The sequence below is a fragment of the Myxocyprinus asiaticus genome, chromosome 39 (genome assembly GCF_019703515.2).
Source record: "Myxocyprinus asiaticus isolate MX2 ecotype Aquarium Trade chromosome 39, UBuf_Myxa_2, whole genome shotgun sequence".
Taxonomy (NCBI): domain Eukaryota; kingdom Metazoa; phylum Chordata; class Actinopteri; order Cypriniformes; family Catostomidae; genus Myxocyprinus; species Myxocyprinus asiaticus.
Genome location: NC_059382.1, coordinates 15,932,200 through 15,959,826, shown reverse-complemented (window position 1 = coordinate 15,959,826; position 27,627 = coordinate 15,932,200). Strand labels below are relative to the sequence as shown.

The 27,627-nt window shown below is 40.0% G+C and overlaps 1 protein-coding gene across 1 annotated transcript in view; it reads right to left on the bottom strand.

Moving 5' to 3' along the window:
• Positions 1–27,627, bottom strand: part of LOC127430252 (membrane-associated phosphatidylinositol transfer protein 3-like) — a 162,251-nt gene that overhangs the window by 123,328 nt on the left and 11,296 nt on the right. Inside the window, exon 2 of the mRNA XM_051679924.1 lies at positions 6,336–6,431. Coding sequence (XP_051535884.1) covers positions 6,336–6,431 — 96 coding nt within the window. The remainder of the gene's footprint in view (positions 1–6,335; positions 6,432–27,627) is intronic.

The following is a 27,627-nucleotide window of genomic DNA, read 5'->3' as shown; positions in this document are numbered from 1 at the left end:
AAAACTATGATTCCGAAATTCATTTACAAACTCAAGTGCATAGCAACTGGAGAGTTTATTCGTGATGACATGTCAACAAACCACATGAAAGACGAGCTTGCACCTGTTATTGCACTAGATTTGCATAGAAAGGGAAAAAACAGTTGAAAATAATGATGAGACAGAGGTTCTGGAGACATGGGGGATGGTTTTATTTTCTAATTATTTTTTGTCTGCTGCATTTGGGGTGTGTGGCGGCAACCTCCTCTTAGGTGGCACTAGTGCTGGGCAGATTACCTCTTAATTGTAATCGGGTGCTGATTAAAAATTACATGACAAAAATTGCAATCAGTAACGTAATCTTGCAGATTACATTTTTGGGTAATCTAATTCAGTTACTTTTGGATTACTTTTGGATTACTTCCAACCTAGCTTTTTTATTTGATGTCACTTGCATTTCTTATGGAAGTTTGTAGAAACATGGACAGGTTCCAGGGGCGTTACACAAACGTGGTCATGAATTTCACCATTTTTTAAATGCCATCCTTGTGTGGTAAGAGATCAGACCAGTTATATTTGGAAATCAGCATCACAAAAACGGCCTCAAAGTTATCGCAAAAGTGCACTTTAAAGCGGAGTACAAAAGCAATTCACGAAACTAAAACTATTTTTACACCGCTAATGCAACTGGATATTTGGGCATTTTTATGTGTTTGATGGTCCAAACACATAGCGACACATGGTTACAGTGTATATTACACACAGAGTGATAATTTAAATAATACTTAAAATGTGTTCGTCAGGAGTAAAGAAAGTTAAGAAAACATGCAAACACATCTTCAAATGCTTCTTTAAATTTGATGCTGAATCCTTTGCAGTTGACAGGATATTAACCTTTGGAAGGCAGAGTTTACATTGCACAGTAATCGGTTTTTTCCCACGTCACCTTAAAAGTGAAATTATCCCTGTACATCCAGTGGTCCAATGCTGATTTAAACCGTTCCATCTTCACCTGGCTAATAGTATCTGGTCTGTGTGCAATTTGACAACCTTCCCTCTCTCACTCTCTTCCAAACGCACTCGAAGAGTTACTGAACATATATCGTAGTTAGGCAAGTAAAAAATTTGAAAGATTTAAAAAAAGAGAAAAAATTCCATATAATGAACAATTTACTGTCATTGCCTAATTAACAGGTAATCATGTAATCCATAAGAAAGTAACTGCAGTCCGATTATGAGTATTTTAAAATGTAATTTAATCCAATTACAAGTACTTGATTTCATAATCTGATTACGTAATCCATATTACATGTAATCAGTTACTACCCAGCACTGGTGGCACCCTAGGTGACCAACTAGTTTGCCTATGCTTAAAAACTGGTGGTAGCTCAGTGAGTACTGACGCTAACTACCACCCCTGGAGTCGTGAGTTCGAATCCAGGGCGTGCTGAGTGACTCCAGCCAGGTCTCCTAAGTAACCAAATTGGCCCAGTTGCTAGGGAGGGTAGAGTCACATGGGGTAACCTCCTCGTGGTCGCTATAATGTGTGGTTCTCAATTTCGGTGGAGCGTGTGGCGAGTTGTGCGAGGATGCCGCGGAGAATAGCATGTGCCTCCACACGCGCTACGTCTCTGTGGTAATGTGCTCAACAAGCCATGTGATAAGATGCTCGGATTGACGGTCTGAGACATGGAGGCAACTGAGATTCATCCTCCGCCACCTGGATTGAGGCGAGTCACTACACCACCACGAGGACTTAGAGCGCACTGGGAATTGGGCATTCAAAATTGGGTAGAAAAGGGGAGGAAAAAAAACAGCCCTGGTTTAGGATTAATAATTTAATACTATTTAAATGCTGACTGTGTGTATTGATAAAAAATTTGAGGACAAGATGCATCGTGATGCATTGAGAATAATTTTTGTAATCAAATAATTACCCTTTGAATTGTAATCGAATCATGAATATGGTATGATGGTAATATCATGGTAATTAGAGATGCACAGATGTTGTTCTAAACAATCGGATATTGTATCAGCATACACATTTTGTACTGGTGCACCCCAAACAGTAATTTGACATTTCTGAACCATAGTAATGAATTATCACCATATTCATCATATAATGTATGATGGTATTTATCTTGACACTCCAAGGCTCTTTAGATAATACCATGATATTTGTATGGTACATTGTAAAAATATATATATATATATATTTGGATGAAATGGTATTTCTTTGTAAGTGCAAAGTCTACTTTTATTTTAAATCACTGATATTTAGGACATTTATTTAGCAGTCATCTAAAGCAGCATATTTATTCTTTATATGTCATTTTTCATATCTGCACAGTCCTCAAGAGAAAAGCCTAATTCACATGGCACTCCATGATGCAGCTCAAAGGAGATTCATCCAGCGGGTATCAGCGGCTTATAGCAGAGTGCTGGACAGGGACAGTGACAGTCTGATATGCATGAAAGAGCCTCATGTGTCACGGAGGTGAAGGCAGGCCGACAAAGCCGAAACTGTGATGAGTCTGAGTTTCCCCGCCGTTTTGATCATCTGTACTGCACACTGACTGACAGGGGTCATTCTCACAGGTCACTGAAGATGGGTCAACAATAGCTAGCCACACAGATCCACACAACCGCATTGAAATATATATATTCTCACACACACACACACACACACACACACACACCTTAGTCGTGTCCCTGACGCAAACCTCTGTGATTTCACAAGGACACCTTTGCAGTGTCACTCACACAGAAAGCCAATAAGCTCCCACTCTGAGCCTAAGTCAAAAACACTTCACAATGACTCTCCTGATAAAAGTGATTGCTAAACAAACACTTAGCCGCTAGAAAACAACATTTAAGTGATTTGTAAAAACTTCACACAGGCCAGAAACAACTATGATGAAAATGACACTCAGTGGAGACAACAGATTAACTTTAAAGCTTTGAAACCAAACTCACTGATATTTTTTAAAAGAACACTGCATTTATTTGAGCATTTAAGAAAGACCATTTTGTTCTGTCAATGGATCCCCTTTTCACAGATCTAGGTCTGTAATGCAGAAACAATAGCAGGATAACTGATTAAGCAGTGCAAGGGACAGCACAGCAAATATAGCAACAATTTTGCTTACCTGTTTACTCCAACATCAAAAGAAAAATCCACTATTACACTTTCACAGCTTTACAAAATTGAAAGTGATGGATTACAGCAGTCAGAGGTGAGAAAGATGCCAAATTTTCTGTCACTCCTTCAGCAGCTGTTTTAGAAACCTTTTTGCAGCTGTGGTAACTTGTTTATTATTCTTATAAAAAGTATTACAGGTTAATATAATACAAAATATAATGTGATAAATTTACATTAAATTATTTTAAAATTGCAAATATAAAAAAGTTTGCTAGATTTACACCACTGTATAAGACAGAAACAGTCTGTGAAAAGGGTCCATAGCTTTCAGACTACATCTAAGTGTAGGTGTCTCACTAGACATAGAAATCTTGTTGCCCAAAGTCCCATACAGTATAAGCAAAAAAATAAAAGACTGTAAGAGTTCAAGGATGGGCAAGGAGGAGGCAGGAACCCGGCTGAACACTCAACATAAAGTTTAATGTAAAACTCAACATGAAACACATATAAACACAGACACACATGCAACGCGGCTGCGTGCATCTCTCTCTCTCTCTCTCGAACTGGCACCTCCGGCTCCCCTTTATCTCGCTCTCCCGCTGATCAGCTGATTCAGTGCTGGCCGTGCACCATCACGGCCCGGCCACACTCTCCTCCTCATCACACAGACATTATACAACCCAGCTGTTCCCAAACTGTAGTGCAAAGTAAACATTTATAATGGAGGAAATTTCATTTGACAGTTGACACTAGCTGTTTCCATCCAAGTTGCGAATTTAATTTATGCGAAAAACCATAATATCGCAAAAACAAGTAGACAGTGCTGAAGCGGTCTCATATGCATCAACCCGAGGGGGAGAACCGCCGCCGAGGATGCCATATGCCCCAGGAGCCTCTGAAATTGTTTCACTGGCGCCGTTGCCTTTTGCCTGAAGGTCTTCAGGCAGGTCATCACTGACTGAGCATGTTCAGTCGTAAGGTGGACCCTGAGGGTGACCAAGTCCAACTCCATACCGAGAAAAGAGATGCTCTGCACAGGGGAGAGCTTGATCTTCTCCCAGTTGACCTGAAGCCCGAGTCGGTCGAGGTGCTGAAACACAAGGTCCCTGTGCGCACACAATAGATCTCACGATTGAGCTAGGATTAGCCAGTCGTCGAGATAATTGCGAATGCACCAGGGCAGCCTCTGCGACCTTGGTAAAGACACGAGGAGAAGGAAAATATACTCCTTCTTGAATATACTCTTTTAGCACCTGCAGACTCAGGCTGCCGAAGCACCTAGGGGAAGCACAGCACTCAACCGTGCGAGGGTGGCTGCTGATACGCCGTAAAATTGGCCTTTTCTATTTTAAGCAAAGGTGATTGGGGCTCTCAAGATCGAACCCCTAGTGTCACTACATCGATACAATGTCGAGTGAGTGACAGACAGGCAACTAAGTTTTATAAAATGCTCTCTCAATTGGATAAATAAAAAAAGACGTATTCGTGTTGTAGTGTGGATTGCGAAAACAGAGATATTTGAAAACATATTTGTTGTGACAAAGTCATGTGATCCATTCAACCCAAAACAATCAAGATGGCAGCTCATGTTGTGGCAGCGTTGCTGTGCCTGCTATCCACTTTGAAAGAGTTGTTAAAGATAAATGTTACTTTGTACAACCTTCACATTGCATTCCTTCAAAGGCGACGGGAAGTTTATTCGGAATTGCTGTCCGGTAGAGGAACACGAGGACAATTGCGTTTCACGGCCATCCTTAAGCTTTTTTTCTGCATGCGCAGTAAGGGGATTTTTTAATCGTTTCAGTGTAGACAAGCAACTTCTGGAAAATGTTTGAAAATGGCAGTGTGGATGGAGAGCGTTTTGAAACAAAATTGCAGTTTTAAAATTATCTGGATTAATGTGGATGTAGTCTAAACTACACAGGCCTAGAATAGAATTTTGAAATATATCAACAGATAAAAATAAAACTGAGGAATTCACTTCTGGCCTGGGGCATTTAAAATACTTGACATATTTCAGTCACTTTCTGTGGCATTTTTGCCCCAAGCCAAATTTCTAAATCTGGTGGGTGGTATGACATCTTATATCATGGTATGGACTTATATCATAGCATGGGTAATTGTAGTCCTTACATTATCCCTGAACATAAACCACCAATAAAATCACAAGATCATAAAATATAAGTTGATAAGATTTGTGGTTCATAGGAATGTGTTTCATGCCCCAACCCCTGCCCTTATTCTGCTCTCCATTTAAAGTCGGATGTGGGAAATTCCGACTTGATATCTCCGATCTCTGACAATAAAGACCTTCCATTGCCTGATCCTTGAAATATGATGTATAAGCAAACAAAACTGCTATGCTCCCTTTATCTCAGCAGGTGTTTGACTGTCACCAGAGATGTCTCTCAACAAGGTTGTTGATCCATTAACACATCCTGCAACAATTACAGTTGCCTTTTCAGCCATTTTAGCCTAGTGTTAAACAAACAACCCCACAAGGGCTGATGAACCCTTGAGCAAGAAGACACTTCCTCAGGTTGTGCCAGTGAGGCTGTCCCTGTGATAAGAGCACTGCAAGTCACTTTGGATAAAAGCATCTGCTAAATGTAAATGCTGCCTACGGACAGAGATTGGTATATTGCTGAGGGAAGGTAAAGTAAAGCTCAACCCATTTCGAGGATTTTGTGTAAGGATGGCATTTTGCTAAAAAGGCACATTTAAAGCCATTTTACTTGGCCTGGACAGGGACTCTTACTAGCTGACAGGCACATACGGCTGCCAGTTTTCATCATACTGATTGGAAAGACTTGTTATTTGGTCCCCACTCAACAGACAACAGCACATTAGTGGTCTAACATTTGCAGTCAAGGCTTGGTACGTCCTAGTTGTTAGAAGAACAGTTGTGACTACACAGTTCAATCATAACAGCAATCACGCCACATCACAACAGTCTACAATAAAAGAAATCCACAATTTAGCATTTGCTTTTGATTTAATAAAAAGGGCCTTCAGATTTATTCCATGCAAGTTTACAGCTGTTTCACTGCATTCTTCAGAAGCAAACATCCATAATAGCGTATGCCACCTGTAATAGACACCAGATGATGGACATAAAGAGAGAGAAAGAAAGGGATGAAGAGAGTAGGGCACAGATGCTGAAGAGCTGAAGCCATCAGGTTATTATAAAGGGTGGGAAATAAGTGACACTTACCGCGGGCATCAAAAAACTCATCATCTGAGCTGTCAACAGATTCCTGGGCGATGTTCTGCATGCGCCAGTGAGAAGCGCTAAGCTTGCGAAGGGTCGCTATGGGGAGAACATGAAAGATATGATCAAACCAAAGGTCACAAGTGCTGCATGCAATTACTGAGCATTGTGTGACTAATTAATTAGACATGCATGGTCACAGTATTATTCATTATTACGATACTGAAAACATCCAATGGAATGGATCATTCAGGAATTAATTGAAAGCATGTTGTTTTAATTAAGACTAGCTAACATGGAAATCAAAGTGTAGAAATTGATGGCCAGGGAATTTAAATGAGAGTGCATTTCATACTTAGGTAATGTAAAGGTAATGACATTCTTAGTGAACAGGGTTCCCACACCTTTTCACCAATGAATTTCCATGACTTGTCAAGTCATTTGAGATGACTGGATAAGGATTTTTAAACACATCTTATAGTGACTGCAATCACGAAGTGCAATGTGTAGCTGATGCAATATTTTAGAGCTGATAATAGCTAGAATAAAACCATCTTCAATTGGTTTTACAGATATTTCTGCCCAAACCTCATGCCATTTTTTGATCCAATGTTGTATCAGGCTGGACGGGCCGCTCAAAAAAACAGAGGAATGTTTTGATACTGCCAAGGAGCCACAGTGTTACACTTTTAGGTGAAATCATCCTACAAATGACGTACTTATAGTTGACTGCATATTAAGCTGGGATACGAGAACAATTAGAAAATTATACACATCAGCTGTAACCTCTTGAGACCCGAGTGTGATTGCTGTGGGCATTTTCCATTTCCCTTTTTGATTTGTAATTAGTAGCACTTAATAAACATGGAAAAGAGAACAAAAAATATTCTAGAGCAAATAGTTTTCCTAAAAATTCATGTCCACATATGTGGACAGTGGGTATAAATTGTGAAATTTTAAATAATACCAAGCTATAGAAAGTCAGATTTTTTTTATCAAGTTGTTTATGTTACCAGGAGTGTTGGTTATTCATGTTTTTGAGACGTTACAAAAACAAGCTGACAAGCTGCTTTGGAACAATATGTATTGGGAAAAGCACAAATAAAAAAACTATACAAATAAAAATTATTTGACTTGCTTTGACTTGTTACAATTGTTTTTGTTTTCTACTTTGGCAACAAAATCTCAATGTTCTCTCTTTGCACTGTCAAACAAACAAGTGATAGCCAGTGCTGAAGCATTTTACCAATCAGAAATTTGCATAAATATTTCATGATTCAAAATAATGCCCGGCATCATCTAATCACTGCCAACCATGTTAAAATAAAATTATTATACATAATAAATTCTGAATCTATGTACTGATTATTGTCCAATGTCTGCCAACCATGTTGAGTGGTCCAAACTTCATCTGCATCCGAAAACTTAACTTTTGGTCAGATATTAGGAGTGAATGCACTTGGCTGCATAGAGAGCTATAGGATGCTCCCTTGCTCCCCAGTTAGTGAATGACTTAACCTCAAGTGTTCTGCCTGTCTGCACTGGTCTCAGAACAGTTCGAAATGTACCTTATTTTATTCCTAATTCCAAATAAAGCCTCTGAAAGCAACATTTTACAGCTTTTGGATGAACCCATTGATTCACAACGTGAAAATGCACAGTAAATATAGGATTTGTAGATAATATAGTATATTGTGTTTAGCAGCGTGCCGTTTTATGATAAATCGCTCGAAGTTTAAATATATCGTATGAAACTAGAGACCTTAATCTTTTGACTCAAACAGGTTTCAACGTAAAAACTTAATTAGGTTTCTTATCAGATGTAGTTTTGTTCTTGTTTCTCCCAAAGACAAACTTCACTGTGATCGTCACCATGTTTGTTGTCACATGACTCCATCCGTCGAAAATTTAACCATTTACTGACATCAAAGTCTTCTAAATGTTATGGTTTAAACGAATTTAAATTATGCGTTGCATTCCCAGGTTTGCGATGACTGTGGGAACCCTGTAATTTAATATGTACCAGCATGATGGTGTTGAAAAACACTTTGATGTCTCTCAAGCTTGATCTATGAAAAAATCCTTTCTGGGACACTCAAACAACACAAATTCTTGAGAGATTTAGAGATACCTGTCAAATGTTTTTTGTTAGTGAGGCAGATGGTGTGACTTGTTTTTGTGGCTGTTAAGCTGACAGATTCAAGACAGTAAAGAGCAAACTGTGAAGATCTAGGCTCAATGAATTGCATTCTGTCTGCACACAATCTGACTCTCCCAGCAGCGGAATATGACAGCGACTATATATTACCCAACTTTGCACAACTCATTAGGAAGGCATAAAATCACCAAATTATTGCCAACCAATGACATGCTCACAAAGCGTAGTCAACAATAATCTGTTACTGCGTTTTGAGGACTTTTGGAACAATACGTTCCAATAATCATTGGGGCCCTGAGCTGTTTAAATCTAAAGTTAATAACTTTCTTATCTAATGACAGATAGCGGCAATAACACAAATTACAAATCAGTGTAAGTCAAACATAATTATACGCTCCCAATCATATTAAGTGTTTCATGATTTAATAATTATGGATCAGCGGCATTGTGAGTGAACATATAGCAAGGGGGATTTTTGACACTTGTAGCTCAGCCAATTGTCACTTTACTCAAAGCATTAGGCTAAATCATTTTAAAGTAATGAAAAGCTAGTGATTCACCCAGCCAGGCTTAGCAAGCTCACTGCTGAATTCATATGGCTTAAAAATTAAACAAGCACACTAAACCAAGCAAATTTTGAAGCACAACAAGAAATCCAACTGTAATATTTTAGATAATTTAATAAATATTCATTTACCAGATTTACAAATGTAGAAAAATAGAACCCCAAAAATAAAAAAAATTTTTATTAGGCCTATAGAATATTTACACAGCTATTTTCCGTACAATGACAGTTTATAATGACAACATCGGTTAAGCATTAAAAATAAAATAAATAAATAAATAAATATCACAATAAAAGTTGTCTATATGACTTACAGCTTTGAGTGATGAACAGATAAAAATTTTAACAATTATTAATTTACTGATAACCTCCCCCTTCAGTGAGCTATTAACTCAAGAATCGCTGTGACCATGTGACTGTGGACTTGTCCTGAAAAGTGTCACCTAGGCTGTCACAATCTCTTCCCCCTGCTGTCCAGTTGCTGGACCTCCAAACAATCTGCTCAGCCCATTAAAATAATGAGGATTCACCTTCCATTACTGGGGCTCAGTTTGGCTCCATTGTTTTCATTCTCCCTCTGGCTCTTTGGCTGCTGAACTCTACATCACCATGCAGGATTTAATGAGCTTTTCATGTCTCCCACAAAGCAAGCGGTCAAAAGTTGACACTATTAAAGTCCCCCATGAAGTATCTCAACCTTGTGAGTTTTCCATTAAAATCACAACGCATCTGACAACTGCATCAACAACAATCCGCTTTCATTCCCTTCGTCTGTATCTTACCTAGACTGTGGCACCTTCCAAGCACTGCCATACAATGTCTAGAGATAAGTCACCAAAAAGACTCAACTACAAGCCATCACCAAACTTCATGATAACATTAATGTTCTGATTTCAATACAAGTTAAGCTCTTTTGACAGAATTTATGGCATAATGTTGACTACCAGAAAGAGATTTTAACTTGTCCCTCAGTTTAAAAAAATTAATAAATAAATAAAAAATACATACACAGGGCCAAACAATAAAGCAATAAGCCATAAGAGGCTGTGCGTACAGTGCGTACAGTGATTTTACCATACTTTGCATTGTGACAAGTTGACAACACCCTTGGTAAAATCACTGTAACGCAGGGACTCGCACGGCTTATGATTTTAAAACAGTGGCAACAGCAACGTTTAATATAAACTGACCATGTAAGTTATATGTAATCTTTCAAGTTCAATGTGAGGGTTAGTTTAACACTACGAAAGGCGTTTACAAAACAATGGTGAAGTCATTTTTCATATTGTATGTGCAAGGATAGGGACTATATACATGGAGCAAACTTCACTCCACAGTAATTTCATCAGGGTAATGCATAACCCAGATGTTCATCCACCAAGAAAAGTATTGCCACATCAAAACGATTTAGACAACTTTACAACTCAAATACTTACCTGTTTTCTTATTGAATCATTCATATTTGTGCTTTAACAAGTCATATTTCTGTTTTTAAACTGTTCGGAATGCTGGTCCGGTTTACTTCCATTATAAGTGTGTTACTGAAATTAAAATGTTTGCATTTTTTTCCAGTAAAAAACTGAGGGATGTGACAAAAATGTTTTCTGTGGCAATTAAAATGATGCCTAAGACCCCATTTACACCTGGTATTAAGATGCGTTTTCGGTGATCTGATTACAAGTGGTCAGCGCTAAATACAGGTCTAAACGGGGTCTAAAACGTTATGTAATCGGATTACAAAAACCACATACAAATGTGGTCAAAAACACATATGACCGCATCACATTTGAGGTGTAAATGGTAATTCGTCCTGTATGCGTCCCGGCAGCAGCGAAGCACCTCCCCTCGCCTGTCAATCGACCACAGCGCTAAAAAAAAAAGAGTTTAAACTTTGCAGATTACGAGCGGTTTAAAAGGAAATAACCATCCGATTGGAAAATTTGAAAAAGCGGATATATAGTATACAAAAGCATGAGAACTTCACGAATCTTCTTCAGTGTGTCTGAAATCAACATGCAGGGACACTTATGAGAAGCACAAACATCTGCAGCTCTGATTAATACAGGTAATCCACTAAAATAACAGACAATTCTGCTTGGAATGTTGCTTTTGTGCTTAGATTAAATTTTAACTTCATCTGGGAGAAATAGTGTGCCGTTTCTTTTTTGCGCTTTTTTGTCTTTTCTCACTTTACGTTGTGCTTTAATAAAATGCAGTAAACGCGCTGACATAGTGATTGATGTATGCCGTCATGAGTCCCTCCTCTCCAAATCCAATCACATGTTGTCACAAGAGACGCATTTAAGCGACCAGTACACAGCAATGTGTCTCACCTGACCACATGTGATCGGATCACCGAAGACGCATCTTAATACCAGGTGGACACGGGGTCTCAGATGCTCCTGATAGAGTTTAACTTGTATTGAACCTGGAATGTTCCTTTAAAATGCTTGTATATAGAAGTATTTAGATTATTTATGTAACATTAAGAAAACAAAGGTGAATGACACTAAAAATATGATACCTGATCCTAAGAACCGCTTTGAGATCATAATAGTATAAAAAATTAAAATAGGTTCACCAACTCAATTAATTATCGTACAGAAGTGATGGTAATCAAATGCAGAGAGGGCAAAGCAACATACAGCATTTTGTTTTAAATACTTTGATGGAGATTAAATGCTTTTTCCTTTGGGATCGAGTAGTGCACAGGGGGACTGTTTGATTAATGCAATCTAAATGTTGAGAAATGGCTTTTAAAGCTTTGGTAAATAGATTTACAAAGGAGATAAAGAGGTGCAGATTAGTTTGATTGAGGGAGTCCATTGAGGCCTGTCTTCAGTGGGGATGAATATAACCCTGGCTCCTGCACTAAAGCATCTCTAATTGAGTCGATTCAGTGTCCCGGCTGCCACATTTCAAATCAAATTCTTCCATAATTCACCCTGTAATAAAGGCTAAGAAAAGGGAAAGGCTTACATTTTGGCTGACGAAGAACATATTAGGAAACATGAATGTCATCAAGCAGCAACAGAGGTGGTCATGGTGATGCAAGCTATAATCAAAGTAATATTGTTAACCATTGCATAGCTGAACTGAGACAGTTTTTTTTACAAATGGCATTGTTTGGCTGGCTGCAGCCTGGTAACTCATGCAGGTGATGCTTTTGCACTTAAAACAGCAACACAATAAATCTGTCTAGAGGATGTACTTGAGCCATGAAATTGTTGCCTGCCTCATGAATGATACATTTTTGAAAAGCCAACACATTTCTTCTGGTTCCTTAATAGCCAAAGAACAAATGGCTTGGCCGGCTTCCTCAAAGTAAGGAGAGCATGTGTTCTTCTTTTCTATTTAATTGCTTCATCAACTAAAGTGGGATTAAATGAAATGTAATTCATGCTAAAAGGAAAGCCTTTATTTAAAAACCCTACATGCTCTCTCAAATTGAGTTCTTGAGGTTTGACTAAAAACTAAATTCAACTAAAAATGAGAGAGAACCATGACTTTGTGATCTCATTCATCAGGAAGTAGCCAACTATTCAAGACGGGGGGGGGGGGGGGACCAAAGGTAACATTTTAACAATCGATCACTGATAAACCAATACTGACCAATGATTTGGAATTTTGGTAATAACGTGACCCCCTTATTATCTATGGGGGTTACAGCCCTGCATCATAGGCCAGAAACATACTTTACACAAGTACACAAATGCAGACACATTTCTGTGCATGATGTGTTATCATTCAAGTAGCTAGCTACCGTAGAAGCATTTCATTTTTAACTAATTTTAACAGTTTAATTAGGCCTACTTTAAAATCCTGTTAAAATTGAAGTACGTTTTAAAATTAAATTGTAGTGAATGAGATTTTTAGAGTTATGAGTGGTTGGTTAGGGACTGTGATTAGGGTCGATATCGAGGTGGAAAATTTCTCCTCTCCAAGGATGCATCACAGTACAAAAATGGCATTTTCACCTCAGCACTCACGACACGACTCACTGAGAGACTGGCTCTTAATCAAAAACATAATCTCTTTTAGATAGGAGCTGCTTTCCTCCAGCCATCTCACTGTTCTCTCTTTCTTTAATCTCTATATCTCACCCTCCCTCTCTTTGCCTCTTGCACTTTCTCCCTCTTTCTTTCCTAACCCTCAATTCCTTCCTTTTCCTCATCCTGCTATCCACACACTCAAGAAGCTTCTCTACCATTTTACGCATCTGCTCATCAGCCTCTAGAAAGTGCTGAAGTAAAGGCGATTATGTCATAAGGAGCCTCATATTGGCTTGCTGGAATCATGAGCTACACATTTGCAGCCCTGCTTACGTTCTTCTGCCACTTATGGTGCCCGCGTGTGTGTGTGTGTGTGTGTGTGTGTGTGTGTGTGTGTGTGTGTGTGTGTGCTTTTGTGCAAATGATAATACTGATGAACTGATTGTCATGCGCTAGTTATTTTACCTGAACAAGTGAGGACCCACGTATAGGTTTTGTTCTCACTCATACAAACCGTTACCGTACCACAAGTAGTCTCGAGTGCGATACCACAGTATGCTCCCCAGTCCAAAAAACAGCTTTCATATTACCAATTTGTCATTAGTGAAGGTAGATGTGCTCTTAATGAAACTTAATGGCAAAACAAAAAGCACATTCAAATCATTGTGACATTCACAGTATTGCTTAATTTTAGATCGTCAACAAAATCATTGCGATTATGTAAGGAATAATTGATGATGGGCCATTGAATTATTGAAAAATAATGCACACCCGAGGTGGTAATGCAGGCACGGCATGCAGTGGGTGTGCATAATTTTTCAATAATTCTACACGCCGGAGTTAATTATTCCGCTTATACCACAGTCACAACACCAAGACATCGTTCAGGGTTTTATCAGTCAGAGGCTTCTTTGCTATTTTGAAAACGTCACTTTAGAACTAGCATTGGAGGATTGTGAGGCTTGCACTGCTTTACTGGAGCACTTACTGGAGTAATAAGGTAGCACGCGTGTGAGTTTGTGTTTGAGTTTTCGAAAGAGAGAAACTCAGAAACTCAAGAGAGATCGCGTGTGGGATTACCTTTAATTGTTGCAGCTCTCGTCAGAAGAAACATTGCTTCAAAATTGCCAAGATGTAAGTTTAAGCACACTTTTCAGCAGCAGCGAGTGTTGCCATTTTTGTATATACAGTACTGTCCAAAAGTTTTAGACACTTGTGAAAAATGTTGCATAGTGAGGATTTCTTCAAAAACAGCGTCATAATTAGTTTTCATTTTTCAGTTAACATCATCCAAAGTCTAGTCAATATAAAAAAAAAGCTAAATCAATATTTGCCGTGACCAACTTTGCCTTCAAAACAGCATCAATTCTCCTAGTGACACCTGGACACAGTTTTTCTTGGTTGTTGGCAGAAAGGATGTTCCAAGCTTCTTGGAGAATTCACAGCAGTTCTTCTATATATTTAGGCTGTCTCAATTGCTACTGTCTCTTCATGTAATTCCAGACTGACTCGAGGTTCAGTGGGGGTCTCTCTGTGGGGCCATGCCATCTGTTGCAGGGCTACATGTTCTTTTATTCTATTTGCAGAAGGAATGTTTGGGAGTCTAAAATGTATATTACCTATTGACACACTACAGCTAAAGATATAAATAACCATCTTAAGACAAATGTTTTTGTTAAACATCTTATGTTCCTAAGACTTTTGCACAGTACTGTAGCTTTCCGGTGTAAACCTTAACAACTGTTTTCATCCTCACTGAGATGCAGGTGTGCGTTGACATGACGACTCTGTTTTTTCACTCGTGAGTAAGTGTGTGTGAAATGCGTATATGTATGTGTGTCCACATGTCTGTGAGAGCATAAGAGAGGAGGAGGGGGAGCACGAGGGTGCTTGCAACAGATATTTTAGATAATATAGAAACTGTTGTATTGATCAAGTGTATCTAGCTTTGATACAGCTCAAGTCTTCGTTGCTAGTTCAAAAATGTCACTTTAGAACTAGCAATAGAGGATGCACTTCTTTTCGGCATTGAAGTAACAAGGTAGTGAGTGTGAGTGTGTGTGTGTGTGTGTGTGTGTGTGTGTGTGTGTGTGAGCATGAGAAAGAGAGAAACTGAGAGGGATTACGAGTTGAATTACCTGTGTTTGAAGCAGCTCTCGTCAGGAATAACATCGCTTCAAATTGCCAAAGTGTACGTTTAAGTATACTTCTCAGCAGCGAGTATCACCATTCTTGTACATAGCTTATCCATTGCTAAACAACTGTTTACAATCCCACTTAGTCGCGGGGGTGCACTGACTTTTCTCCCGAGAGAGTTTGTGTGAGAGAAAAGGGAGGGGGAGCATGATGGTGCTTTCCATTATAGCTTTGGGAGGCTGATTAAGGCAAAGTACATTGAAACATTAAAAGTTGCACATATTAAAAGTTATTTAGGATAATATAGAAACTGTTGTATTGATCAAGTCGCGGGGGTGCGGCTCTGTTTGTTTGTCGCAACTTGAATCTCTATGTGTGTGTGTGTGTGTGCAAATGTATGTGGGTCAGCGTGAGTTAGTGTGGGTGAGACGAGTGAAAGATTGAGCGCAAGGGCGCTTTTCAACCGAAACTGATATAAATTTAGCGTATTATAGACATTTTTGTCACTCTTTTTTATCCCCTTTTCTGCCCAATTCCCACTACTTAGTAGGTCCTCGTGGTGGCATGGTTACTCACCTCAATCCGGGTGGCGGAGGACAAGTCTCAGTTGCCTCTGCTTCTGAGACAGTCAATCCGTGCATCTTATCACATGGCTCGTTGTGCATAACACCACGGAGACTCCGCATGTTTAGGCTCATGCTATTCTCCGCGATACACGCACAACTTACTACGCGCCCCTTTGAGAGCGAGAACCACTCATCGTGACCACGAGGAGGTTACCCAATGTGACTCTACCCTCCCTAGCAACCGGGTCAATTAGGTTGCTTAGGAGACCCGAGTGACTCCAGCCAGAACACCCTGGATTCAAACTCCAGCGTCAATACTCGCTGAGTATTTCTTTCTTAACCAATATACTTTAAACAATGTCTTTGTTTTATATGGTTATTTTGCTGTGGTAGCCTGTGTAAGGTGTGAGTGTGGGTGAGATAAGAGAGAGAGAGAGAGAGAGGGGAAGAGGGAGTGCAATGGTGCTTTTCAACCAAAACTGAAATATATTTAGGATATATAGACATTGTTTGTCATTCTTATCCAATGTACTTAGAAATTGTCTTTGTTTTAATTGGTTATTTTGCTGTGGTAGCCTGTACTGCTCTATGAAATAACTTAAATAATTTGGCGTAGTGATATGGAAACAATATGCGGTCAAGACCTGGAACTACTTCGTAGCCGTGCGTTTACTGGAAAATAATTGCACACCTTAGAACGCCCGTCAACCAATCAGAATCAAGCATTCAACAGACCTGAGGCAATATCATTGCCTGCCATAGCATTAAGATTTGTCTTAAGGGGCCTAGCCAAACCTGTTAATTACAATAGGGTGTCCACATTTTTGGACATGTAGCATGTATCTACCTGATCTCCATGACAAAGGAAGAAGGCAAGTTATAGCGTTCTTGTCTGAATCTTATGTCCTCACAGATGACAAATCTCTTTCCATCACACACTTAAAAACTTGGACCGAGGTTTGTCTTTCTAGAGAAAAAGTGCAATCGGCTCGCAATCAGTTACAGTTTTCACAAAATTCTTCTGCTCACTCTAAGGAATACTCCCTTCCTTTAGTGTGTGTCGCCAGAGAATGTGGGTGCTTGTATTCCTGAAGCATATGTGCCATGCGGCTAGTAAACACCTCTATTTGCAGCTCAACGCAGTGTGCCGCAGACGCTGTGAAACAGCACATATGCCACAGTTGCACAAAAATTACTGGTGTGATAAATAACTTAGCATTGTGCTGCAGAACTGAGATACAGCTAGCCAAAAAGAACACAAATCCAAAAGCTGATGCTGCCAGAAAATGCAATTGCTGACAATGACTACACTCAAAAAAATAAAATTCAATGTACGTAGTTTCAACAAAAATAATTTCTAAACAAATTAGTTCTAGTCTTGTATTAACTTACATTTATTTAGTTATGCTAACTAGATGCAAAGTAAATGAGAAGGACTGGGCCGAGCACTTGTATACTATGCGTCAGACCACATGCGCTGCCTATATTTCTCAAACAAAATCACTTTACTTTCACATACCATTTCTACAATATATAAACCATTTTCAGGACACTGTTTTTAAAGATAATTTTGTAAAAATCCAAATAACTTTACAGATCTTTATTGTAAATGGTTTAAACAATGTTTTCCATGCTTGTTCAATGAACCATAAACAATTAATGAACATGCAGATGTGGAACGGTCGTTACGACACTAACAGCTTGCAGACGGTAGGCAATTCAGTTTTTATAACTGTGACCTTAGGACCATAAAGAGCCCTTACTACTGACTCTGAAAAACACCAAAATCAAGATGTCCAGTGTCCCTGCTCATGTGCGTGAACCTGCCTTAGGCATGCTGCATGGAGGCATGAGGACTGCAGATGTGGCCAGGGCAATAAATTGCAATGTCCGTACTGTGAGACGCCTAAGACAGCGCTACAGGGAGACAAGAAGGACAGCTGATCATCCTCGCAGTGGCAGACCACTTGTAACAACACCTGCACAGGATCGGTACATCCGAATATCACACCTGCGGGACAGGTACAGGATGGCAACAACATCTGCCCGAGTTACAACAGGAATGCACAATCCCTCCATCAGTTCTCAGACTGTCCGCAATAGGCTGAGAGTCTGGACTGAGGGCTTGTAGGCCTGTTGTAAGGCAGGTCCTTACCAGACATCACCGGCAACAACATTGCCTATGGGCACAAACCCACCTTCGCTGGACCAGACAGGACTGGCAAAAAGTGCTCTTCATTGACAAGTCGTGGTTTTGTCTCACCAGTTGTGATGGTTGGACTTGCGTTTATCGTCAAAGGAATGAGCGTTACACCAAGGCCTGTACTCTGCAGCGGGATCGATTTGGATGTGGAGGATCCGTCATGGTCTGGGGCGGTGCGTCACAGCATCATTGGACTGAGCTTGTTGTCATTGCAGGCAATCTCAACACTGTGCGTTACAGGGAAGACATCCTCCTCCCTCATGTGGTAACCTTCCTGCAGGCTGATCCTGACATGACCCTCCAGCATGACAATGCCACCAGCCATTGCCTGCTCGTTCTGTGCGTGATTTCCTGCAAGACAGGTATGTCAATGTTCTGCCATGACCAGCAAAGAGCTCAGATCTCAATCCCATTGAGCACATCTGGGACCTGTTGGATCGGAGGGTGAGGGCTAGGGCCATTCCCCCCAGAAATATCTGGGAACTTGCAAGTGCCTTGGTGGAAGTGTGTTGTAACATCTTACAGCAAGAACTGGCAAATCTGGTGCAGTCCATGAGGAGGAGATGCACTGCAGTAATTAATGAAGCTGGTGGCCACACCAGATACTGACTGTTACTTTTGATTTTGACTCCCCCTTTGTTCAGGGACACATTATTCCATTTCTGTTAGTCACATGTCTGTGAATCTTGTTCAGTTTACTACATGGGTGGATGATGTTAGATTAAAAATTAATGCTTGCATCAATTTCCAATGTGACTATGTCAGTCTGGATCTGGATATCTGTACATCTGATTTTGGATAACGTAAATTATTCATGCAGTCTCAATGCACATGGATTAAGTTATCACAAAATGTTCAGTTACTGTGTTGCCTTATCTCATATTAATTAACTAAACCGAACAAGCTGGAAAAATTTTTTTTGCATGTTCACTGAAAAAATCTATATTTTTTTTAAATAAAAAAAAACATTTAAATGTTACTAAGCTATTTAAAGTACGATCTTACTCTATAACCAAAATGTTTCAGTTGGATTTACTCACTCACTTTAATACCATGAAGTTAATTTGATTTTACTTAATTTCAAACCAAAAACATTTACTAACAAAAGTGTGCAAAAATCTGTGAAGGCATTTTAAGTAAATCTTACTAGTCATTTTTATTTCAGTGTATATTTCCAGCTAGTACAGGCATAGGAGGTAGGTTGAAATCTTAAGACTGTGTTGAGTAAAAAGGGTAGAGTTGCCTATAATGCAACAGCGAGAAGCAAAGGGGAGTCTCAAATCATTGCCTCACAGAAAAATACAGTGGGCAAACCTCATGCAGGGTCACAGCATCAAGGGGGGATTGACAGTAAACTGCGGCATAGGAACAGAGCCACTTGACTGGGTTACTTGAGAGCCGACTCCTTGCTTTTGTCAAAGCGCAGTTGAAGATTGATAGGATGCGATGCTGCAAAATGTGTGCGGTGAGCACAAAAAGCTCATTCAGAGGGACATTAATTGTGCATTTACATAGAGGAAATGCAAACATAAAATCTTAGATGTTCCGCTAACAAGACATTGTTGTCATCTTACTTGCAAATCATAATCAGTTCTTGGCATCTCATCCTTTGTTGAGGCCAGGCTGTTCAACCAAGCACATCTGCACACAGTATCTCTGTGACAGGGCACCATAATTAAAGGTGCTAACTGAAACTAAGGAAATCAGAGTCCTTCTGTAAAGTATTTTCATTCATGACTTACAGTATTCTTTTATGATTATGCCATTGATTTGATGCTGTTAAAGATGAAGTGTGCAATTATTTATGTTCAAACACTTTCTCCTATACCAGCTTAAAGGGATAATTCACCCAAAAATTCTCTCATCATTTACTCACCCTCTTGACATACCAGGTGTGTATGACTTTTGAAGAAACATTTGAAGAAAATTAGAAAAATATCTTAGCTTAGTAGGTCCTTAAAATGCAAGTGGTGATTCAACTTTTGAAGCTCCAGAAATCACAGATAGTCAGCATAAACGTCATCCATATGAGTCCAGCGTTAAAATTAATGTGTTATAATGCAATATGATCGCTTTAGGTGTGAAAAAGATCAATATGGAAGTGCTTTTTTAACTTTAAATCATTGCTTCTGGTCAGAAGCGGTATGCTCGTATGACGTAATCGCGTTGACACGTGAAACATGCGAGAACTGATGCACGTGCATCACAAATGGAAGAGCAGCGCTGTTTACAAGCGAGTAGGAGGAACGCTGTACAGAAGCTTTGTTGGTTTTTGTTTAGATATTTATCTGTTTCTTAACTCACAATGGTGCGTTTGTGTGCTTATCCTGGATGTCTCAACCGAGAGGAGAATGTAAGATTACGTCCGTAACATGGCAACGCGAATACATCACACGAGAGACCATGTAATCTCCACCTTCTCGTGAAGCTTAACTGAAGCGATGATTTAGAGTTAGAAGTACTTTAATATTGATATTTTTTCACACCAAAAGTGATCATATCACTTTAGAAGACCGGAGTCGTATCAACGACGTTTATCCTGAATGTCTGTGATTTTTGGAGCTTCAAAAGGTCAAATCACCATCCACTTGCATTTTAAGGACCTACTAAACTGAGATATTTTTTAATTTTTCTTCAAATGTGTCCTGGTGAAGAAAGTAAGTCATACACACCTGGGATATCATGAGGGTGAGTAAATAATGAGAGAATTTTCATTTTTGGGTGAACAAACCCTTTAATATACAGAAACAATAATAAGTAAACCATTCATAGGCTAATTTCCCCAAAAAGTGTAAACACTTTGGCGCTATCAAAACTGTTTGCTGTTTGAGTATCCCAACTAGCCCACTGGCACAACCAATGGCATGAGTTTCAGGCGAGACCGTTTTTGCGACCGATGACAAACTTGGAGAGATTTCAAGCAAACTTGTTTGTAAAACAATCATTACATTTGGTGACACTAGGGGCAAAGCAGTCACACACTTCAACTTTAAATTATTTTTATTACTACATTTGCATTCTCATGTACTCCAAAACAAACACCATAATTATATGCCCTGAAAAGTAACACTGTTCAAGACTGAATTAAATCAGTAACAGATTAATTAAAAGCAGATGTTTGAAAAGAACCATCTATCTTTTACAAGAAGACTCTCGTTAAAACATCCAACTAATGCTGCTGGTTAATGAAGCCACGTTGTAATCTCACATTTCATATAGTCATTGCATCAAAATAACAATAAAAACCTAGAGAGCTGAATTGCATTTAAACACAGACAAAAGCCAAACTGCAGTAGTACAGACGTTCATAAAAGGCTGTCATTCTCTCCTGCTCTCGAAGGACTGCAGGGTAGCAGCGAGTCTTGCGTGCAAGGCTATTTTTAGCACAGCGCTCTATCCAAATCATTGTGCAAGTTAGCTAGAACACAATCATTATGAAGAGAAACTGAAATCGGCCTTGAATTGTTCCATTTGTAATAGGGTGTCAGGTAGGATGAAACCAAGTTATTCACGCCTAAGGCTAGAAACACAAGGACAACATGACTGAGACATGTAGGCTATGCTTTATTGTTTCTCTCAAGAGAGTTGGAGCTGGTAAGACTGGGAACATCTCTACTTTGCTTTAATACAGAGGTAATGCTTTTTCACTGATATCTGTCAGGTTTAAGGTTTCCACCTGTTGATATAATGTTTACATTTAAAATGCTTTCGTTTTTAAGTGATTGACCTACCCAAGAGAAACCTGCCACCACCTGCCATAGTTTTGCATTCCAAACTGACAGTGAAATGAACATGCACAGTGTGTCTTAACCACAAAACCAATTTCACTTTCATCAATAAAATTTGCTATACAAATTGTCATTTTACTGTTCTTTATTAATAACATGCATATAACAGACTTTTCTCCCCTTACCCACTTGTTTAATTTAAAAGGATTTTTTACAGTCCAAGATTCACTTAAATCTTAATATTATATCATGTTCTTCAAGATACAATAGTAGAGGTTTGTTTTATTTTAATCTAAAACGTCAACACAGTGACCAATAAATCATTTATGTCAACAGCAAGATAATTAAATGTCAATTATTTTAAAAGATAAGGTCTTTGCCAACTTTAAAGATCAAACTAATCTAGTCAGTAAAATCACAAAATAACTGCAATTAAATGCATCTGCACAACTTAGTTAGAAAAATTAGCTTTTATTAGATTTGAACTCAGGTCTCCATAATATTATTACCAAATATTTATGTTTAGCCTAGATTGTCTAAAGATAACACTATTCGGGATTTCGAAACCTAAGCCACTGATCAAGATGATGTTTGGTTTAATAAATTCCTGAGTTTTCATCAAGTAGAAACGTCCTTGATGCTTTTTACAGAAATAACAGTCTTTCTCACTGTACAACGTGGGTGTAGCAAAAGCTGAATTATTAGACCTATGGTTAAAAATAGAATTTCATTTTCTCCGTGACAAAAACAAACCACAAAACAAAGAAAACGTGAAATCTGAGGTAAACACAAAATGCTGTTTGCAGATAGCTAATGTTTGATGATCCGATTCTCTCAGTCTGACAGCCACAGATATACAGCAGCATGCTATTGACTGAAATGTCTTTACACAGACGTAGATCTCCTCAATCAAATCCCCATAAAAATAGATGAGTGGGAAACAAAAAGGAATAAACAAACGAGACAAAAAAAATTCTCATTTGAATTTACATCACAGTCGCTCCAAGAAAAAAAAAACACTTGGCTGAGGTGCACATTAGCCTAATTGGTTTGGCAAAAACAAGCTAACTTACGATTCAATCTTGCATTTGCGAACAACACAATTAGTATTCCCTGTTTTTATTCTCAGTTCTTGCAATCCATGCAAAATTAGTTTCTTGAGAACTGAAACACAAATACTGGGAGGTCACATGATGCCATGCAGGGAGCAGACGTGTGAGCAATGAGCACTGCACACTTTGCTAAATTTTTAATTATTTTTATGTGATAACCTGGTGACACCTCTGTTACACATTTACTCTTTGAGGTAAAATATGGCAAAGAAGTCAAAATCCACAGGCTCTGGAGACATTAAAAGACACTTACGTGCTCAGGATGAAAGCCCCGTCAGGCCTACAGACCGGGGACTCGATTTGGTTGGTGTGACGAGAGAGGAGATCCAGCGTCAACTGTCCAACATGTTGGTGATGCTGACGAGGATTCTTGCTGACTTGGAGGATCTCACTGTTTTACGTCAATTGATTACGGCAATGGAAACAAAATTCTCTGAGTTAGTCACAAGAGTGACAGATGTTGAGAGACAAATCGATTGTCTTGAGTCATCGGAGAGCGAATTATCCGCTAATCCACCCATGACCAAAGTTGATTTGGAATGTGTTCTTGAAAAAATTGAAGATCTTGAGAATAGAAATCACAGGAATAATGTCAGAATTGTTGGAATTCCTGAGCATGAGGAGGGCAGAGATATGGTGAAATTCTTGGATGAACTCTTCCCGAGTCTGCTCGACATGACGGGCCGTGGGCTGGAAATTGAGTGAGCTCACAGAGTTCCGGCTGGTAGATCTACTGAGGGAAACAGGCCCCGATCAATTTTGGTCAAATTTCTGAGATCATCCAATAAAGATCTTGTGTTGCGCCAGGCGAGGAACAAAGGAAGGCTTTCTTGGAAGAATCACAGTATTTTCTTGTTCCCGGATTTGCGAGCAATTCAAGGAGTGTAAGAAACACTTGCATCAAAGAAATGATGTTTCCGGCAAGACTAAGAATAGAGACGAAGGACAGTCGCAAGGTATTCACGTGTCCGAAACAAGCACTGTCTTTTATACAATCTATGAGTGAGTAAACCATTGGGATTTTTCTTATGTAAGTGGATTGACTCACTGTTCATTGACTCTACTGTTGGAGGAAGTTGGGCGTCATTTTTGTTTCTTTTTGCTGTTTGGTGGAATAACACTGTTTGGGGTTTGATTGTTGCACTAATGGGGACTGTGGTGTATAATCTTGTTTTTGACACACAATTTATTTTTTTCTATTATATCAAGATGTCATTCGTTAATATGAATGGATTATCCCTTTCCACATGGAATGTGAATGGGTTGGGGCACCCCATAAAAAGAAGAAAGGTTATTACTTTTCTTAAGCGTAAGATATATGATATAGTGTTTCTTCAAGAAACACATCTTGCCCCACAGGAAGCTGAAAAATTTGGGAAGATATGGGGTGGACATGTTTTTTTTTTAGTGCTGGCTCAAGTAAGAGCAGGGGAGTTATTATATTGAAAAATAAACATCTAAAATAAAATATCTCAAACAGATTAAGGATAAATTAGGAAGAGTCATTATTGTTTTAGTTGAAATTCAGGGATTTTGCACCTATTGCTGATGACCAGGGCTTTTTTATAGATCTTGAAGGGATGTTGCAAACCGCTGGCACCCCTTATGATATAATATTGGGAGGAGACTTTAATCTTTTGATGGACTCAGTCCTTGATCATAGTGAAGCGAAAGTGTGTAAGCCCCTGTAGAGCCGAGGAGGGCGGGGCCGGGCTGGAACGATGCACGCCTGGTCCCCAATCAACCTGATGGGGCGCGTGAGGGATAAAGGCGGCTGGGGACGACGGTTCGAGAGAGAGAGAGAACTGCAGGCAGCTGTACTGTGTGTTTTTTTTGGTCGTGTGTTTTTGGTTAAGTTTATTATTAAACTATTATTTAAGTTGTCAAGCCGGTTCTCGCCACCTCCTTTCCACCGAACCCCTTACACTGGTGCCAAAACCCGGGAAGGAGGAGGGATTCCCTTCGCAGAGTACTCGACACTGCCGTCTATCCAGGGGAGCGCCGCTTCCATCCGACGAGGGACGGAGTAGCCTGACCACCCGGACGCGGGGAACGGCCGCCGTCTGCGAGGCGAGTGGGGACGGGACTCCCCGTCCACCTGGAGCGAGGGAGCCACTACCGGGGGCGGAGGAGTGCCCTGCCGTCCCCCGGGAATGTGGAGGGGTCGAGAGAAGACCGCCGTCCGTGGGGGGAGGAGGGAAGCGACTCCCCAACCGCCTGGAGTGGTAGGGCCGCTGCCAGGGGCGGAGGAGTGTCCCCACAGGACGCCGGGAACGCGGAGGGGCGTTCCGTCCGCTGGGGGTCGGAGGTCTGACTCTGGTCCGGCCAGGAGGAGCGGCTGCCGTCCGCCTGAGAGGGTGGAGGAGTGATCGAGGAGCAGGCGACAGTGCATCAGAGAACCAGTGAGTTTCTTTTTCTCTCTCTCCTCTCTCTCTCTCTGTCGCTCCGTGTTGGCCTTTCCCTCACCTATTTTGTTTTGTTGTCGTTGTGCTTCCCCTCCTGTCTCCTCCCAGGTAGAGGAAGGCGGGGATGACCCGCCGGCAGTCGGGGCACAAGGCACGCCCCCCGGAGAGGAAGGGGGGATGTACGTCATGCCGGGGGCTCCCCGGCCTGAGGCAACACCGGGAGGAGTGTAGAGTCGAGGAGGGCGGGGCCGGGCTGGAATGATGCAAGCCCGGTCCCCAATCAACCTGATGGGGCACGCGAGGGATAAAGGCGGCCGGGGACGACGGTTCGAGAGAGAGAGAGAATTGCAGGCAGCTGTACTGTGTGTTTTTTTGGTTGTGTGTTTTTGGTTAAGTTTATTATTAAACTATTATTTAAGTTGTCAAGCCGGTTCTCGCCGCCTCCTTTCCACCGAACCCCTTACAGCCCCCTAGAGCAACAGTGACACTTCAAAGAATCTTGCAGATATCTGGTGACTTTTGAACCCATCTGGTAGGGACTATACATTTTTTTCATCAGTTCATAAAATCTATTCTAGAACAGATTCTTTTTAATATCTAAGTCATTCATTTCATCTGTAGTCGATTGCTCAGTTGGAAACAACTTAGTCTCAGATCACGCCCTGGTGAGTTTAGAGATGTTGCCACATACGGAGAAAAAGAAATCATATAGTTGCCGCTTTAATGTATCCCTTTTGCAAAATCCTGATTTCCAACAAATGTTAAAGGCTGAAATCAATGTTTATATGGAGACCAACTGGTCCTCCGTATCCTCTGTGGGCGTGACTTGGGAGGCACTTAAGGCGGTTCTTAAGGGTCGGATCATACAGTATGCCTCATTCCTCAAAAAATCCAAAGCACAAGAACTTGTTTGTTGTTTGTTGAATATTAAAAATGCAGAGGCAGAGCTGAAATGTCATGTCGTGACTCGATTGAAATATAGATATAATGCTATTTTGTCACGGAAAGTTTTGGTTATTCAGGGCAAGACAGTCATACTTTGAGTCGGGGGACAAAGCAGGGAAGCTTTTAGCTAGATATATAAAACAGAGAGAGTCTTTTTTCACCATTCCCTCAGTAAAATCTTCTGCCGGTGAAATATTTACCTCGGCCAGTGATATTAATAATGCTTTTAGGGAATTCCATTTTGATCTCTATAGTTCCAAGTCTTCATCTACTGATGAAGATATTGGAAAATTTGTGGATCCATTAGAACTCCCTAAACTGACGACAGAGCAAAAAAACTCTCTTGATTCTGAGATAACCTTGGAGGAGCTTGACGAGGTAATTAAGTCTCTGCCTACAGGCAATGCTCCGGGGCCAGATGGATTTGCCGCTGAATTTTTTAGATCTTTTGCAACAGAATTGGCTCCACTTTTGCTAGAAGTTTATGCAGAAGCATTAAAGAATGGAGAGCTTTCCCCAACCACGACACAAGCACAGATCAGTCCGATTCTTAAAAAGACAAAGATTCAAGTGAGTGTAAAAGTTACCGTCCAATTTCCCTGATCCATCTAGATGTAAAAATGTTGTCAAAAATTCTGGCTAACCGATTAAGTAAATCTCTTATACATATAGATCAGGTGGGGTTTATTCGGGGCCGTAGCTCTTCTGATAATATTAGGCGTTTCATCAATATCATGTGGTCAGTGGTGAATGATCAGACTCTGGTCGCTGCCATCTCACTCGACGCCGAAAGGCATTTGATATGGTAGAATGGGATTATCTTTTTAAGATTTTGGAAATTTATGGGTTCGGGAATACTTTTATTGGATGGATTAAGTTACTTTATAGACACCCTGTAGCAGCAGTACAAACAAACGGATTAATTTCAGATTATTTTACTCTGAATAGGGGCACTCGGCAGGGTTGCCCACTTTCCCCATTATTGTTCTGTCTTGTCCTGGAACCATTAGCAGCCGCGATAAGAAAGGAGGATGATTTTCCATGGGTGATTGTGGGAGGTGTGGCAAATAAGCTTTTGCTTTATGCAGGTGATATTTTATTATTTGTCTCCGACCCTTTTGGATCTATGCCTTGCCTCCACAGAATTATTAATTCCTTTTCCAAGTTCTCAGGATACAAAGTCAATTGGTCTAAATCTGAAGCTTTGGCTCTGACAGCATACTGTCCAGTAGTGGCTTTCCAGCCGGGCACCTTCCAGTGGCACAAACAGGGCATTAAATATTTGGGTATTTTATTTCCACCAAATTTGTCTGATTTATTTAGAGATATTTTTGACCCTCTAATAAAAAGATTTGAGCGATGTAGACAGGTGGGCTTCACTACATTTATCGATGATTGGGAAGGTTAATGTAATTAAAATTAATTGTATTCCAAAATTCAACTACCTGCTACAGTCACTCCCTATAGATGTCCCCCTCTCTTATT